General features: G+C 38.2%; 1 protein-coding gene across 1 annotated transcript in view; it reads left to right on the plus strand.

Moving 5' to 3' along the window:
- Positions 1–19,258, plus strand: part of ANO4 (anoctamin 4) — a 116,096-nt gene that overhangs the window by 84,834 nt on the left and 12,004 nt on the right. The window contains exons 16-21 of the mRNA XM_053942483.1: positions 4,828–4,968; positions 7,023–7,187; positions 10,749–10,785; positions 13,201–13,312; positions 14,370–14,427; positions 17,197–17,294. Of these exons, the coding sequence (XP_053798458.1) occupies positions 4,828–4,968; positions 7,023–7,187; positions 10,749–10,785; positions 13,201–13,312; positions 14,370–14,427; positions 17,197–17,294 (611 nt within the window). The remainder of the gene's footprint in view (positions 1–4,827; positions 4,969–7,022; positions 7,188–10,748; positions 10,786–13,200; positions 13,313–14,369; positions 14,428–17,196; positions 17,295–19,258) is intronic.

The following is a 19,258-nucleotide window of genomic DNA, read 5'->3' on the forward strand; positions in this document are numbered from 1 at the left end:
CAGAAAATAGCCTTAATCTTTTCCACTGGTCGTCACCAGAAATTAACCACATGCTCTTGGGACTGAGAACTCAGGTCCAAATAGAACTAGAAGGTTTTATCGTGCAGGAGAAAAGCAAGATTCAGTGAGTGTTGAAGAAAAAGTGCTCCTCCAGTGGGATTTGGACATATAGGTGTCTACAAGTCTGCTCTCCTTACTCTACAGAAGCTCTTGGAGTGATGGTAAGAGACTGCTGGTCTCTTAAGTGGTCTCAGTGAAGTTGAACCTCTACATTGCTGCTTGGTGGAAGATTTTCTTTTTTATCAATCTTGCCGGCACAGAAACAGACTTCTGAGTTATGGGATTTTTGTCTGTATGAGGCAAAGTAGCTCAATGAGGCCATGAAATGGTGGAATTGCTGGTAGGATTTTCTTTTAAATGCTTAATTACTAAGAAAATAACCCAAGAACATAACATGAAACAACTTACACAACTGGAAATTGATTTCTTTATAACAACAGGAATGTTGTTATCCCCGCACATGTGTGGTCAGTTCTGGGTGATACCCCAGGACTATCTTCCTATTTATAGGAAATACTCTAATACTGATTCAACTCTTGTGAGATTAGCAGACTGCTCTTGCCAAAGCTGGCAAGTCACAAAGGGATTGAGACAGTCCTGCCTGAGGTTCATATAGTGCTCAGGACTGGCTTGCAGGGATCATGTCTTCTCATGGCTAGTTGCAAAAAAAGCCACTGCTGCCGATGCTGACAGCTATGAAAAAGCTGTACCAAATTGCAATTTCCAAGTGACAATTATAGCTTCCTCAGTGTCCCTGGAATGAGAAGGAGCCTTTAAACAAACAAAATACAAAAGTAAGTACAGGATAAGAACCTCTTTATGTTTTTCCCAGGAAGCCTGGTCTTCCAGATGTTTATAGTTTGGGATGTTATATATCTTCATCTTTCACCATTTAACCTACTTGGATTTGGGATTATGCTGATTTATAAAGCCAGCCACCTGAATCTTCTATGATCAGTTCATTTACAAATATTGAATTTCCTGGTAAGGTTGTCCTTAAATGACACTTTGATTTTTTTTTTTCTTTTCCCCCTTTTTTTTTTTTTTTCCTTTTTTTTTTCTTTTTTAATAAGATATATTTATATTCCCCTGGCAGATTATTTCAGTTTGGCCTGCAGGATGATATTTGCATGTTGGTAATTTTCAGACGATACTTGCTCCCTGTTGATGTCAGCTGGTCTTTCTCACACCAGAATTTTTCCAGTAAGTTGTGTTAACAAAACCTCTGTCAGGAATAGTGGTGATTGTACCTGTTCCAGAGCTATTCAGTGCACCTCCTTACAGTTCTAGAGGGAATCTTATAAGTCTCTACAGCAGGAGGTAGAAGTTTTTTCAGAAGCAGTGTGCCAGATTGTACCTTTCTCAAATTAGAGATTAAAGATGCTCATAGGAACTCATAGGAACTGCTTCTCAAAGATTTGCGTGTCCAGTAATTAGAATATCAGTATCTCATTGGCATTTGAGGCACCAGTTCCTCCTTTGTTCAGCATGCAGTGGCATCCAAACAGTAGGAGCTGATTGCCACCCAGAGGTATCTTTTTTGAAGATGTTGCAGCCCTCAGTGCCCACACCTACGGCACAGCTAAGCGTGTCCCAGCCTCGGGGTCAGCCCAATGGGCACTGCCTCCTCTGCTTGAGTATCTAATGCTGCACTTTTCCATTGGAACTGCACTCTCCCCCTGAGAAAGACAGTTTGGAAGTGGGTGCTCCAGAAGAAAGTGTGGGGATCATTTCCCTACTCTGTGGTTCAAAGCCCACCTCTTCACTTTGCCATTGTCTTCACCTGCAAACCACAGGTTTTGCTTGGAAACTTATTTCTGGGGATGCTATACTTGTATCTGTGATCAAGATTCAAATTTTCAATCTACAAATTTTTTTTCTGCATCTGGGCTATAGAGGACAATATGCTTGGATTAGGAAGGATGGGACTATTTCGATAATTTACCCGTTGAAGGATTAGAAAATTCTTGGATAGAAAAGGTGGTATTTCACAAAGAAATTTAGAGTAGCTCTTCTAGAACACAAATATCTGGTCTAAGGCAATTCACATTACTTCGTATTTCATATTCCAGAAATCAATAGGGTTTCTCTTATGAAAAAAAATTGGATTTATCCATGTGTGAGAAATGGGAAGGAAGGAGAAAAGTCAGTTTTATGTAGATTGGAAAAGATTCATCCTGTGGAGTTTCATTAGGAAGTTGTATGTCAGTGAGAAATCAATGAGAATTTCGACTCCAGAAGGTGAAAATTTTTCTCCTAAAAGTGCTACTTCCTAATAAAATCACTGCTAATTAAATTTCCTCTCTGGTTTCCATTCAGTTATCATTAGACAAAATCAGCTGATTGCTTTTATTAGTTGTTTCAAAGACATCGATTAAAGAGTTCTAATTACCATTTTAAATCTCAAGCTTTTGATAATGAAAATTGTTATTTTATTAACAATATATGTCTAGCCTTTGGTTGCTTTAATTTCCATTGTCAAATTGAAAAATAAGGTTTTCTTACAAAGGGAAATTTATTAATTCCTAGCAACAATACACTGAAAAAACACAATTTATAAGGCTTCCTACCTCTTTGTTATCGCCTTCCTGGTCTAAATGAAGATTCAAATAAATGAAACAATGAAGATGATGGAAAGGAGAATTGCACTTATTCAGATATGTAAGCTTGTGAATTCCTCACCACTTTAGATTCTCACCCAAGAAAGGCATACAGCAACCCCTGCAAAGTTCAGGCCTCTCAGTCTGGGGATGTGAGCTGAGAGTGTCCTGGCTCTTTCAACCCTACATATCTGGATTTCCTGTTCTTGAAAACCAGGTGCAAGGTGGGAGACATGGAGAGCAACGGTGTCTCGGGTGGGCACACCACAAGAAACCAACTGCATGCAGTTCCTGGCACTTCCAGATGAAATTTGGTTTCTGTTGTTATTTGTAGCATATTTTTTCTGTTTCTTCAGTGTCACCTTCTTTGTATCATTAACCTCAGCCAGACACAGTACTGTTTACTTGCCCAAGCATTGCTGAGTATCATTAAACAGGTACAAAGTGTCATGCCAGATTTCCAATTTTTTTTTTTTTTTGAGAATGTCTAAAAATAGCATTTGCTTTACTTGCATCAGCTGGAGATTATAGGACATGTGGATATGATAAGAACTTCCCTGCACTGCAGATTGTAAAAGATAATCAAACCTTGGCTCAGAGAGAGGTGCAGAGAAGTTAAGTTTTCTTGTCTATGACAAGCCAGCTGGCAGAGCCCTTGTACACTCTACAGGGTAAAATTCTCAGGAACTCTGCTTCACAGCTATCACACTCTGTCCTTTTTCATGCCCCTGGGCACAAAAGGAATACTACTTACATTGTTCCTTTTGCCAGATTACGGTCTGCTTAGCTTCCTTCAGCCCTGATATGGCAGGAACAGCTTGAGCAAAACAGAATAACAAGGTATTACTCTGCCTCCAAAGAAACATGCTTAGCCTTTTTGTATAGCTGAGGTACAGCTGGTTCCTCAAGCACACAATTAGTTACAGAGGCATTGCAGCTAAGCATGCATGCCTCTTCATTTGTTTTTTCTAACTTGTTACTAGGTTGCTGCATGAATTTGGAAATGAACTGTGTTGAGAAAGCATCTTCAAGACTTGGAATGAGGAGAATGAGACATGACTTCTTCCCCCTTCCTCTTTGGGGAATTTTTTAAAAAGGATGGAGGGTTTTAGTATATCTCACCTTTATTCACATTCTGAAGACTTGTATGAGCAGTTAACATTCACCTGTTTCAGTACAGTCATTTAAGGTCTGGGCATTTCCAGCTTCAGTCAGTCAGAGTTCAGTTGAATGCAGTTGAAGGGCTGGAAGCGACTGAAATTTGTAAGCTGGTTCTTGTCTGCTACCTTGTAGCCAGCTGTACCATGAAGCAGCTCTCCAGTATACAGTAGAGTGCTACAAACAGTGCTCTAATATCTGCTAGCACTTGTGAAAGTCCATCCTCCCAGCCTGGTGCTTTATCTCACCTCTGACAGCGTCCTGGATGCCAGACTGGAACGAGGTGGCACAGGACACGTGGCTCTTGGTGACGTTAGGGCAGAGGGGTAGCACTACTGCAGGTGTCACCTGCACCAGGGGTGATCCTGTCTTCTGGCAATGCTGTAAACAGATGTAACCAAATCCCTCCCCAAGTAATCCCCAGGTTTCATTTCACAAGAGGGTTTTTAATGGCAAAGCAGGCTTTGACATTTCTGCTGCTGAAAGTTGTTCCTGCTAATAACACTGTCCAAGTTAAGAAGTAATTGAGCAGCGTTAGATGGCATGGATCCTTCTTCAAATGCTGAGAAGCTTTTGCTGGTAATGGAAGCATCACCAAATGCCTATCAGCAATTAGGCTTGGAAAAAGAAGGTTTGGTTTTTGGGTTTTTTTTCCTTAGTTGTAAATTTCAAGTATCAATAGGATAATGTCAGACTGAAAAATTCTGTGGTATCAATCTTAAAACTATTTGTGTTGCAGCCACATAGTTTTGAAAGAGCATTATTTAGAGGAATAGCTAATTGGGGATTTTACTAAATACTTTCAGTACTTACTTTTATGGGTACAGTGATTTATTCTAGTTCTCATGAAGGAGACCTGATTTCCCAGCTCAGCTTTTATAGTAGCTGTGCCAGCTGCTGAATTCAAAGACGTAATTCCCCAGAACAGTGATCTGATAAATGATCTGAAGTTTCCTACAAAGTTTTTCCTAGCTATGCTGTATGTGAACATTATCTGTCTGCTCTTTAGGAGGAAATACGTCCGCAGTTTGAAGCCAAATACTCCAAGAAAGAACGAATGAACCCCATATCTGGGAAGCCAGAGCCTTATCAAGCATTTGCAGATAAATGCAGCAGACTCATCGTTTCTGCATCTGGAATATTTTTTATGGTTTGAGAACTTTTATTTATTTACCAGTTGAACAAAATATCATTATCTCTGCTAGTAGAGCAGAGATAATGCTAGTAGAGTAGGTAAATATTGGATATGACTGCTTGAAAGTGGAATAAACTCTATGCATGTTGAAAATCTACATAGCAAATCACTTGAGTTTCTGTCAAGTCCTACACTGGTTCATTCTTCACTGAGTCTCACAGATAGCTAATCCCTTCTTCCAGGCTACACCTGTGACACTGTATGTAGTGACATATGCCAGAATAGTGACACTATCACATTCGGGCACCAGCTTCAGTTGGCTGAATTAGCTCACCGGTAGCCTTCCCTGTGTAGACAGTGCACAGTGACAGGGAAAGTTGCCATAGGAGAAGCAGTTGTTCTTTGTAAACTTCCCAGAGAACCTAAATAAGATGCCTAGAGTGCTTAATGATGTTAATACAACCTAGCTTCTCAGTGTATTGAGGAGATGAGGAAAGAGACTTCATATTCCAAGTGCAGTCAAAATGGAGAAACCAATGTTCCTTAACTAAAATGATGCATTTATCCCTTTAGTTATGCAAAACTAAAAGGAGCAGTAAAATCTCCTAACAGAGAGCTGCATGCACTTCTATAGAAACGCCCCCATCCTCTAATTTCAGTGAAGCAGATGTGGGCTGTTATTCACATGACAACAGGCGTGGTAGTGCTGGTCTTGAAAACACAGTGCTGGTCTGGAATCAATAGACTGCCACGGAATTTACTGGGGCTTTTCCAGAAGACAAGAAAATGGTAGATGTGTACAGCCTCAGGAGCTGTGGAGAGCCAGGTAGGTGAGCTAACCCAGCAACAGGGCAGAGGACAGTAAGAAACTGATGGCTCCAAAGTTGTCCAAAATAATCTAGGTCAAGAAAGGCAAAAGCATTCTTGAGATGAACTGTGCTCTGGTACGTCAGGTGGATGGACACGCTGACTCAGCCCTTGAGGACACGTACTCAGGACTGCAGTCTCTGCTAAGAATTGATACTAAAACTCTGATATTTTGTGTATTTTGCCCATGTTTTTTTTTTCTTGAAGGATGGCAGTATTTTACCTTGTGCAATCTCAGTCATTAATCTTAGACTAGTGATGGATCTTTGTCAAAGTGTCAGAGAGCGTAGCCTTGCTCTAAACTGCATGCACCACAAATTATTGTCCCCATAGCAGCCCTTAAAACAGGACAAAAATTATTTTCACTCAAGTTATTTTTATTGTTGGCATAGCATGGGCTTCCAGCAAGTTAGAAAATGACACTTTTTTTAACCATTTAGATAAGAATTTTTTTTTAATTACACCTATAACAGGAGATATACACTTACCAAACTTCAAGTTAGAGCAGTTCTCAAAATTTCTCAGCATAGACTCTCACAGTGTAGTAAATAATACAACTCAACTGTTGCAAAAGGAACATTAAGTGACTAAGCAGCCTGGCTCAGCTGTGGCTTTCTCATTCTAACTGTCACATTTCCTGAAAGTTTTATCAGAGAAGAAATCACAAGGGCAATTGAACTGGTTACCTTCTCTAGATAGAAACTTTCCAGAACTGTAGGAAGAAACAGCTAGCTAGGCTGGCTTGGCAGGGTTTTTTTTTGAGGCAGTGATTACAAATGGAGACATTTGTGTGAAGTGTGAAGTCCATCAAATCACAAAATCCATCCCAAGTATGATACCATCAAGCTGCAACAGTAGCTTGAAACTAGCCTTTGCACATCATGTGAAGATAAGGAAAATTTCTAATGCCCAGAGCTGGCAATACTGTTTCCCACATTAATGCTAAGGAAGAGGAACATTTTCCAGAAAATTTTTAAAATTAAAAATTATTTTGATATTATTTCAACTATATTTTTCATTATGAGAAATAAAAAGAACATAACAAGAAGAAAAATCATCATGTTGAAATCTTCCCCTGGAATCAAAAGGAATGCACTTTTAAAGTCTTCCATTTCATTTTATTTTGAAAGTTTCAGGGAGAAAGTAACTCCTGTTCCACTGGAAGTTTTCAGGTTCTTCTTTCTGATTTTTTCTTCCTTTAGATCTGTGTGGTGATTGCTGCTGTTTTTGGCATTGTTATTTACCGTGTTGTGACTGTCAGCACTTTTGCTGCCTTTAAGTGGGCTTTAATCAGGAATAACTCTCAGGTTGCAACTACAGGGACTGCAGTGTGCATCAACTTTTGCATCATCATGCTACTGAATGTGGTGAGTAAAATTAACATATCCAAAGGTATACATAAGCCACCAGAGCAGTAGATATCTCAGTCAGCAGACAACCAAATGCTTTCACTTCCTTTTTCAGCAGGAGTGGAGTGTCTTGCTAAGCCAGACATGGAATTATTGTTTATGGACATCATTCACTATTTGTATAAAGTGCATTCTAAACCCAAAATATTACGTAAAGTATGTTTGAAATTCTGAAAATATTTTAGGAAGACATGATCATACCCCCACTTTATCCCCTGTCACTTCTTTCCCTTTTATATGTACGTAGTTTTCTGTCCACTTCATTAATATTCTTTTTAATTCTGTTTTGATGGTTTTTTTTTTCAATATAGTGACAAAGCTAAGTTCTTATTTACACTATTTTCAGTAATTCCAATTTCAGCTGTCATTGTAGTTTTCCAGTGAGGATATGCATATAGAGACACAATGTCAATAAGCAGAACTCTCTTGAGCTGAAAGCTTCACAAGGCTTGAGCAGATGTGATTTGTTCCAGAGCTGCCCATAGCCTTTGCCAGCGTGCACCAGAGACATGGCCTGGGTGCACTGCAGTGGGACTGGCTGATGGCAAGTCGTTGTGGGCTGGTTTGGAACCAGACTTGGGACAAAGACAAAAATGGAATTTCTATGTGGCAATAGTTCCAGTAAGTGAGTAGTGCATAGATTAGATGGGGAATGAGTTCCCTCCTTCCACTGAGATGCTGATACCCCGTTTTATTGCTCTGATAGCAATGTGTCTGCTCTTTGTTGCTCTTGGCATGACATGTATGGCCTTTCACTATCAGGTTTTGTCAACTGACATTATAAGAATGCCTTTTAGGGGAAGGAGGGTTCAGCCTCCACAAACCAGATGGGTACTAGAGCCAGGGTGGAGTGTCTCTGCCTACTCAATAGCAAGCATCTTCTGCAAACAGCTTGTTAGGCTTCACTCCAGGAGATATGCTGATTTACTTCCTAGGGAAAAGATGAGATGTTATTTCAAGTCTGCTCATTTCCAAGGCTGGCTTGAAAACTTCTTTCCTTCCTATGCAATATCCAAGCATTTCCATAATCTAAAAATTATTTTTGTCGGGTCCTTTTTCATATGGCAGGAAATTCCAAGATTCTTTGCTGCAGGACTTTGCTTCTTCTTTTGGCATAGGCAAGACTGGATTAGTGATTAAGACAGTCTATCTAGAACTGTTGTTTTTCCTGTGTTTTCCCTTAGGTGGGACTATAGGGTGAGAAAGGGCAGAAAGGAGAAAACTGGTTTTCTGTCTGAGATTGTACTGAGGGCTCTCTTCTTTTATGTTATTTTTGAGTTTTGTCTCCAGCTTTGGGGGATTTTCTTTACTCCATCTAGAGCACACAATAAGCATGAAAGAAAAAAAATGAATACTATATATATATATATCTATGCCAGTGCAACATCCATTTTCAAGTTCTCAGTGTAAGTCATTGTATATGCAGTGAAGCAGCAACAAAGAAACATTGCACAAACAAAATTTTTTCATTTCCAAAGAGTTTTACAGCTCTGAGATTTTTCTTTTAAATAAGGGAAGATTGCTTGAAAGTACCTTTTGAGAAACTTTGTTTTATTTCCTAAAATAATCAACTAAGTGGAGCACTGCAAAGATGGATTTTTCTAGCCTCGTACTCATCACCATTCAATAAAAACCACAACCTTAGATCTGGATATAGCTCATGGAAGAAAAAGATCCACAAAATATGAAACTGCAGATGTTTTTCAAAGGAAGGTTTTAGGAGCATAATCCCTTGCTTCCCATGATGGATTAGTTTATTGAAGGGCAATTGTGGGATTTCTTTTGAGAGAAGAAAAATCCCCAGGAGCAATTCAGGTAGCAGAATCCTGCAGGAACCTTGACTCAAGAAAAGTGTCAGAAGAGCAAGAGAAGATACAGTAATAAACCCAGAACAGACCAAGATGTGCATAGCAGTAGAGAATTCACTGCTAGAAGCCTTGAAAACCAGCAGTGATTTTGATACAAGTTGACAGCCTCTCAAAGCATCAGGGGAAAGGTCTAGACCACAAGTAAATTCCAGACCAGACGTTTTGAGCACTAGGTACCTATTCTGACACATCCATCACAACAAAACAAAATGACCCTCAAGCATAATGTCTCCCAGATAATCTTGCAGCCTGACCTGAAAACAATCACTAACTTTACCTAGGCTATGTAAAACTGTTAATTCCAGTAATATTGCCCGTGGAAAATATGAACAGAGAACAGAATATGATCCCAAACAGGGCCCCTTGAGGGTAGTAGTGATAAAGGACAGTAGCAGATAATTAGATCCAAACGTTGTTAACAGAATCTCTAACACAGTCTTACTGTTCCAGATGGAATAGCAACAAACTGAAGTTTTAATAAACCCTTCTGTAGAGCAGTGAACGTTTGTTAAAAAAACACACTCCCTGCTGGGATCAGGATATAAATGACCCAGACATTTAGCACATTTACAGTTGCCCTTAAGAGATGCTTTTAAACCCAGAAGAAACTACCTTTTTCATTACTTGAAACAAAACCATTTACTCCAAAGGCAGTGGAAAATTATTCTAAGCATGAAGTGGTTGTTAACATGGATGAGAGATTTCAGGATGACTTCAGGTCTTAAGCAGGCAGTTTGATCTGTAAACAATACATAACTCAATTTAAGCAAGAGATTCTAAGGATAACTGCAAATAAAAAGAAACATTGCTGATATGCACTGTAGGAGTAAGTAAATACTTCAGCCTGAAATATGAGAAGCTTTGTATTCCTGCAGGCATCAGTGAGAGTTAAGGACATTTAGCAATTTGTAAGAACAGGCTCCAGACTCATTTAAAGCAAATGAAAATCATTGTATTAATTTACTCTAATACTGATGGTGTTGGTGATGTAGTTAATAGGTTCAAAACTCCTTTGCAAATACTGATTGTGAAAACCCTCCAAGTTAGTTTTGAAATCTTAATGAAGTTTGGAATCTCCCAGAGAGTTTGAGAGCATGGTACCTGTAAGTGCAGAAAGTACCACTTAATATTTTAAAAAATGACACTGGCTCAGAGTAAGAAATGTGTCTGGTGGTGGGGATTACTAAAGATTTTCTCTTAAGTAACCCTGTTCCCCCTGTGTCTTTCCTCTCAGCATCAAAGTGCCAAACAAAACCAAAAAGCCCCAAATAACCAACATATCCAACACTCCATAGCATGCTCTTCTAGGGTAATTTTTTTTTCTTGTGAGTTGAATGTTGCATAAGTAACTAAAACAAAAACCTCACTTTTCTTTTTGGAAAAGTTCTCTCACCCTTTTTCACTATGTATATAAAATAGGGACAGTGACAGCATTTCTTCTCCATATATTATGGATGAGCATTAGATATAAAAACTTTACTTTTCCTTGTTTGATTATATCATTGCTGTATTATTATGTAGTTTTCTTTTCATTATCAGAACATCACAGAAATCATCTGCATGTCAGATTTAATATGTTCTCTCCCTAGAAAGCATTTCTACATTTTTGAGCCAGCCATGTAACTAAGAAGCTGTTTCTTCTCTGTTACAGCTGTATGAAAAAGTTGCTCTTTTCCTGACAAATTTAGGTAAGTAATGTTAAATATAAAATTGAATAATATTGTGATATTGTGATATACTGATTTATTGGTCCATACACCATGATAAAATTCAAAATGTCTGCATAAATATGAAAAATCATAACTAATTTGAAATCTATAGGAATTAATGTTTTTCTTAAGTTTCTAATAAGAAAGTATATAAACTAAAGTACTGTGCCATTCAACAAGTGGTGACAACAATCATCCACCTTTGTTCTTGTTTCAACCCTCTACCATCTAAGAATGTAAACAAATTGTTTACTATAAGTACATGTAAAATTTTTACCTTGGAGAAGAAGGCATGAGTTTTCAGACAGACTTAGCATTCACAACCTCCAGGGTTTGTAAACATGGAAAAGGGGAGTCACTTCTGGAAAACAAATTCTTAGCTTGAAACTAAGGTGCTGACTGGCTATCAAACATTTGTCTTTAAGAAGGACAGTAAGGAGGGAAAATGACTAGGTGAATCATCAGCTCTACCTACACCTAAACTACATGATGTTCTAAACTTCAGGGGTCCTTTCAGCTCACTTGCAAAGGCAGTCTTTATGCTAGAGCAAGGAAACCTGTTTTCTAAGGAGAGATCCACTGTCAATGGGGTAACAACAAGCTGTCATTCATATATCCATGGCTCAGACAGGATCTGTGGAGATCCTGATACATTTGGAAGATTGCAGTAGCTGGTGGCAATTGGCAAGGGCTCCTTAGCGTCAAGAAGCCTGAAATGAGACTCTGGCTGAAGGCCTATTAAGCAAACCATATTATTGCACGTATACCATTTTGAGGTTTGAGGAGGTTATTTTGAGCTCCTGGAAACCTGTGTACATTGATGATGCTCAGTAAATTATTTTGGACCAGATGGACAGATTTTGATGCTTTGATGCTCAAAGGAAACAACTGATTTTAGCTAGTTGCAGGGCTTTTCTACATCCCAGAAGTCATTGGTAATGTGTTCAAAACATATCTGTGTACAATAGAATTTTATTCTTTTGTTTCTTAGTAAACTGAGAGTCCTCATTTGTATGCAGTAGTTTTAAAATATTTTTGCTATCCTGTATCCGTGGAGAAGATATCTGCTAATGACAGTTGAGAAATATGACAACTTTCAAGTTTGAGAATTGTACAAACTATGGCCTGACAGCCTGGGGACAGACAGTAAGATATATTCTAGAGACCTTGAAGCTTGATTACTTTCTGTTAGGCTGTCATCAAGGTAGGTCTGCTTTTTGCAGAAAGCACTTGTATGAAAATTCAGCAGGTCAAGTTTTTTTTTAGATCCTGTTCAGACAGTTTTGTGATTTTTACTCTGGTGGCCTAAGGAACTGATTTGATCTGAATTACCTTTATCAGTGTAATAAACTCAAAGAAGAACTGTCAGCAAAAGTACATTGAGGACATTGAGGATGTCCTTCTTCAGCTTTTACATGACCTTTTTCAGAACTCACATATGTCCTCCTTCAGAGCATCACCATTGTCTCTGATGGGCATGTGGGCAAAGCTTCAGCTGCAGCAGCCTTGTTATAGTCAAACTTGGCCTTCCTGCAGACTGGTATCTAATGAAAGAGCAGCTCTATGTAAAGAGAATCAAGTTTATTGCTTTTTCTGTACTTCTAGTACTTTACTGGAGGCTGCTTTGGAAGCAGTATATGATTACTATCATTATGATACTCAGAATCACCATTAGTAACTCCACTTCTCTGATTACTCCTGTTCACAGCAATGGTCAGCTAACAACAAGCTCCTGCCAGCTGGAAAGTAGTTCCAGAATATGGAACTGGTGTGTTGGCATGGACATTGTTTTGTTAACTTCTGTCTTGATATTTCTTGAGATGGAGAATAAGGGAACAATACCCAAAGTCTTCCCCTTTCCTGTTTGCCTTAGCCCATCCACTGAAAAATATTTTTTCTTGGGTTTTTGTGATGAGCTCCCTGGGACAAGGAAGGGGAGTCATGCAGTGGCACTCCACTGATATATGTGAGCAAATCCATGAAACAGGAGGATTTTCTTCAGTTCAGTGGGGCATCTCTAACAAAAAGGCATATAAATAGCTTTGGTGGAGTGGCAATGTCATTGTGGTAGGATACAGAAAAGGAAACAAGAAAAGAGCCTGAGCCTGTGAAGACCACTTAAATACAGGTGGGATGTTTAATATACACATTACCTCAACCACTTTTTTGCAGTCTCATACATATATGCAGACACCAGAATAGATTTCTAAGTCTCAACAAGCTCACTTGCTGAGTGCTGCTTCTGGATACAATTTCCTCTGTTAGGTTATATTTTGAAAACAGCAGGCTAATTTTAAAATATATTGCCAGCTCTTACAGGTGTGTGCAGCCTTTGTGCCAAGGGAAATTGATATTCTGAATACGCCTCTGAAACTCTGATAATTTTCTTCACAGAGCAGCCTCGTACGGAATCGGAGTGGGAGAACAGCTTCACTCTGAAAATGTTTCTTTTTCAGTTTGTCAATCTGAACAGCTCTACCTTTTATATAGCATTCTTCCTTGGAAGGTAGGATTGATGTCTGCACACTCATATGTGCAAAATGAAGTAGAGAGAATAAATAAAATTGTTTGTAATGAAACAAAATGGACCATATTATCATACATATCAAAATGCAAATTCCATACTAGCAAAGCAGAACAGATTGCAGTTTTATACTCCTTTCAAAAGCCCAGAAACAGATGCAGTTTTCATTTCCTATCACCACATGGTCTCAATATTAACTTAACAATTTCACTATTGGAAACAGATGCATCTCACAATATTATACATGCAGGTCATTTCACTCTGTTTTTATGTGTGTTATTTGTACAGATAAATAAAGGAAAGGACAGGACAGGATAGGATAGGATAGGATAGGATAGGATAGGATAGGATACTTCACTTGGAAGGGAAGTGCTCCGATTACATGATCTGAACTGTTAAGAGTGAGTTATGAGCTATCATTTGGGGACTTTTCCCACATATATATTTATTATATCTATTATATTTTTATTTTATATTTTATATCCATGTATTTTTGTGTATTTCTGTATCTATCTAAATATATATTATTTGTATATCTCTTTCTGTCAGTCTCCTAAAAAAAGACCTTTTCAGTAGAGAAGGTTTGAGTATGGATTATTTACATATAGGAAAAACTTTTGGGGAAAACACAGGAGAATAGTTAGAAAATTATGGTTTTTACTGAAAACTAAAATTTTCACTGATTTCACAGGAAGGCAGACATCACAGAGCATTTTATATTGTAAGGAAATGGACTGGCAGTTGAAAGCTATTTTCCAAACTGACATGAGCAGTTGCAGTCAGATTTTCCCTCTGCTCTGCCTATGTTGAATATCCAACAGCAGAGTGTTGGTATTGAAATAAAACTGAAATAAAAATATCTGTAGTCCTTCATGAGGATTATTCCAAGAATACCCATAAAACTTTTTACAGCATATCTTTTATACTTATACCAGTCACATTAAGATAACACCAGATTAAAATAAGAGTGTGAGCGTTCTTGTACTACTGTGAACAGACTGCTTACAACACATAGTTGATATATATTCCTGTTTTAAAGATTTACAGGACACCCTGGTGCCTACTTAAGGCTGATAAACCGATGGAGGCTGGAAGAGGTGAGTGCTCGATAACTGCACGCTGATTTATCTGCTGCCCACTGTTGCCATGAATGCAAGCAGAGGCAGACATGTAAATCTGCCTAGGCATTTTTGAGTGTGGTATTGGGTTTTATTGGTAGTGTCAATGGTGTGTCTAAGTCCACACCATTGACACTATCATCTGCTACAAAAGCATCTATACACATTTTTATATATATATATATATATATATATATATATATAAGTATTCCCTTTTCAGTGCTAGCAGTTCTAGTGTTTGCATCACGAACAGTGGTATCAGATGGTTTAAAGATTGCTCACATTGGAAATATTTTATCCTTGGAATGAATCAAAATCAAATATGAATCTGATAACTTTTTGCTTCTATAAAAAAATCCTTTCTTCTCAGCTTTTCTAGCCTTGCAGACCAGAGAGCGAAAATAATAAAGTAATGAATTAAAAATCCAGACACATAAAATGTATGTGAAATTTGACCAAAACAACTAAACTAACTTCCCAAATAAGCTACTGGCATAATGTCTCATGTCTATAAAATCAAATTAATATGAAAAGCGATGAGAGCTTGGCTTTGCAAGTTACTCAAGGACCAATTCAATTTTGTTTATTTTTTTAAATAAATATATTCAGAATTCAAAGCCCATTTGACAGTTATAGGAGATGAACAGCAGCAGTTTCTGGACCAGTCATTTACTTTCCAGTGCTGCTATGTGCACACTGAAATCCCGTGGTTTCTTTCCTGCTTCACAGATGAATAATTGAAACAAATTTGCAGATAAATGACAAATGGTAAGTGGAAAATGCCTGCCAGCTTGAATTTTCAAACACATCTGGATACATAAATATTTTGGTTAATAAAGGCCATTCAAATATTCGCAAAACAAACAAAATTATTTGAATTTGAATAAAACCATCTTAATTTTGTAGAGAATTCTGTTCCTTCCAGGAAAGAAGACTTGATAAATGGGCAGACAGAATTTTGCTTAACATCCCTCCAAAATTTGGCTGGGGCTGAGCTGACCTAAAAACTTGCTGCTGTCAAAGGAAAAGAGTTCTGGTCTTCCTTTGAGTCCTGCCCCTGATGCTTGCTCCTTCATCCTCCTCTGCACTGGCTCTCACTTGTCCAGCCCTGTGAGGAGCCTTGTATCAGCAGTAAGCTTCCTTTTTCTGGCTGAATTAGTCTTCTGCTGATTCAGTGGGCTGATTAATTTCACAGAGGGATCAGAGAACACAGAAAAAAAATTCATCTTCCTGTAGGAGAAGAGATAGAAGGAAAAGAGAACCAGGTTTGTGAGGAAAGTGCAACAATAAGGTGTTACAGGTTGGGTCAGTTGCTGGTGAAAGCTACTCTTAGTAGTTCCTGTTTAGCTTTTCTCAGAGAAAAAAACAGTCTAATAATAATAAAAAAGGAGTCTAATAATAAAAAAGTCTTAATTTGTTGACCTCTGCTAGGTCTTATTAGAACTAACCTGCTTCAGAATACCATGTCCAGATATCCCTCCAATACCCCTCTCTTCACCTGAATTTTGCCAAGTCTAAGACATTTAGTAACACTAGTCCAGTGTCCATGGACATGCTTAGTTTACATATTACTGATGTTATGGTTGTAACATTGCTGCTACTTCATTAACACTGCACCCACCTCTCTCAGGGTATATTCACTCGTGACCAAATCCTAAAAAACAAAAGGAAGATGATTTAATAATAATGACAGAGAAGTAAAAAAATTAAAAAAAAAAAAAACAACAAAAAAAAAAAAAAACAAAAAAAAAAACCAGAAACAACAACAAAAAAAAAACCAATCCTGTCAACCTGTTAATCTAAAGAGATGCTAAATTAGGTCAGCAGAAACCTCAGCAGTGATCCAAGTTCTGAGAGCTGGAAAATGAAGTATGTATAAGAAATTAATATCTAATTTTATTCCAGGTCATAACCAATTTTTCTCCCTAAGAGTTAGAGAGAAATAATTCCAGTTCTGTGACAGTGATTTGTTTGACTTATCTGTAATACCCAAGATTTTAAAATACAGTTTGAACTACACTGTTTGGATCTGCAAAGCCAATTGCACAAAATGCTGTTTGAGGGTAGAAAACTTTTGATCCCTTTCTGTTTGTTCCAATACCAGATAAAAAAACTACCTACATTTGTACTATCTGAAGATCTCTCCCAAAAGCAGCACCACAGCTTCAGTGTCTGGAGCCACTGCTAAAGCAAGCAAGCACTCAGCAAGAAACAGTAAGAATTGTTGCTGAGCAGAGAGAACTTTTTAGTTCTTCGAGAAGAGAACAGCTTTACATGGTCTACTCAGTCGCAGATGTTAAATAGTACTCAATTAATAATTCTAGGTCTATCCTCTAGGCATCAGCTGTTTGGTTTATGTGCAGCCAGGAGGAATTTTCTCTCCATTCTTTGACTTGATGCACAGTCACCCTCCCCAGAAACAATTTAAATCAGTGGAGAAACTTGGTGGCCTTTGCCTCTGCCCTGCCTACAGTTGCTCAGCACGTTAGAAGCACTGCTTCAAAAACTGCATTGGTTTCAGTTGACTCTGACCTCTGCAGAGAATTAGGTGATAAGCTTTAAATGCTGACAGTATGATACAGTGTCATCTGTTCCCATGAGTTTACAATTCTTTAAAAAATAAGGAGAATGCATTTAATTTCATTTTAGTAAATGATCAACTATCATTTATAGCCTTTAAGAAATGCTTTAAAACTCAGTATAATTCCCATTTAACATTTTGTTTCTTTTTTTTTTTTTTTTCTGTAGTGCCACCCTAGTGGATGCCTTATTGATCTCTGTATGCAAATGGGTATTATAATGGTGTTAAAGCAGACATGGAATAATTTCATGGAATTGGGATACCCGTAAGTAAATATAAATCCTATACCTCTGTAGGTCACAGAATACTAAGTTTATGTTTTCCTTATCACCAGTTAATAAAAGCAAGATGCAGTAGTCATTACAGCAGAAAATCCCCCCAAGGGTACAGAACTCCAGATATATAGATGATGTTTGGGGCTTTTATCCACATTGGACACAGTTTGCAAAAGTGAAAGTGTAATATAAATATTAACAAATAAGTCCTACATGGGAAGTACTTGATTTTATTAAATTGTATTCTGTGTTCTAAAACTCCTTAAAAATAACTGTGTGACCACTATGTTTCTTACATGAAAAATATATGTATCATTTCTTAGCTATACTAGTAAGTTCTAAATTCTATTTTTGTTGGGTGATAAAAGATGCCTGAAAGAGCAGGTACGAGCTGGAAAAAATGCACTGCTGGCACATGCACTCTGAAAGATCGAGAAATGTACTGACTGGTAGGTAGACAAGTCCCCTTGTGATCTTCAAGGTAACATGAAGCTGTGCCCTAGCTAAGAGGTTGGCAATTACTCATTTCCTATTGGTTTATTCCGTATTGATTAGCATTTAATGAGCATATTTTATATGATTAATATAGATTTAATATGATCAGTGTAGTTGGTGCAAGAGAGTGTGGATGGTCATCAAGGGAAATTAGCAAGTGTGAAAATCTAAGAGAGAGCTGACATTGTCAGAAAGTTTGTCCTTGCAAAGTTCAGAGGGATTTGCTATTTCTCCATCTTTCCTGGGCCTAGCACTGCTTGCCAGTATTTTGCAGCTGTTAGGGCTGCAGGGATTAGCTGGGATAAGCAGGAGGGAACAGTAGCAGCAGTACTGATCCTGTGATTTCCATTCCCTACCACTTTTGCCAGTTTTCATTAGAACTCTCTGTTTTCTATTAATACAGATTTTGAAACTTAACAAAGAGCACAAAGAGAAATAAAAGAAGGTGATTGATAGAGATAGGAGGAGATTGTTTAGGAACAAGTGATTTAATAGGAATAAACTGCTTCAGGAGAAATGGATCTTCACTTCAGAGTCACAAGGAAAACCACAACATAAAAGACACAGTCACAACACTGTGAAATGCTTCAACTTATTCTGATGAGAGATGTGTTTGCTCTCCAGACCCTTCAGTTCACCTTCTAGCCTTGAAATGCTGCAAGCAAGTGCTTTCTTTTTGTGTGAAAAACACCTTTCTGCTAAGAGCTTGATGGCAGCCAACACAATGTGGATGGCCAGAGGGCTTGGAGGCAACCCTGCCATCTGTACCTGAATTCAGTTGAACTGCACTCAATCTCACCTACACTTCTTTAAGGAAGATAGGAAAAGCTGTAATCTTTCTGATAAATTACGTAAATGGAAAAATAATCTCTGAGATTCAAGAAAACAAGAAGTTGTCCAAACCTTTTTCCAAATCCAATGACTATTTGCAGTCACTTTGCACCACTCACAGACCAGACCAGGCCACTGTGAGGGCAAGAAGTGAAGCATTGTCAGGAAAAGGACTGAATTATTTGGGTGATCTATCATGTTTTTTCTCACTGAGACAAAGTGGCCAATTACATCTTCAGAGAAAATCTCTGTCATTGCGGTTTGGGGTTTTTTTTGCTCTCTGTACTAACTCTTAACTAGTGTCCTTTGTTGGCCAAACCAGTGCAACTCCCTGAAAAGGTGTGAGAATTCATTTCACTTTTGGCTCATTGCCTTTCACAGTGGTCTTACACATGCATTTCTTTGGGAACAGTATCTTCCCCCTGATGTCCAGTACAGGTCCCCCATTTGCTGAGGTGGAGGTAGCTCCTATGTCAGCCATCCATCTCTCAGCCACCATGTGTTGTCTGTAGTTCAGACATTTCTTTCTGCTTCTTTCTCCTCTGAATGTTTGGCTGCAAACTCCATTCAGGGCTGCCTTTTCCTTCCAGACTTGCCCAGAGACTGTTATCCTGCACACTGTAGAGCC

This window comes from Vidua chalybeata, chromosome 5 (genome assembly GCF_026979565.1).
Source record: "Vidua chalybeata isolate OUT-0048 chromosome 5, bVidCha1 merged haplotype, whole genome shotgun sequence".
NCBI classification, from domain to species: domain Eukaryota; kingdom Metazoa; phylum Chordata; class Aves; order Passeriformes; family Viduidae; genus Vidua; species Vidua chalybeata.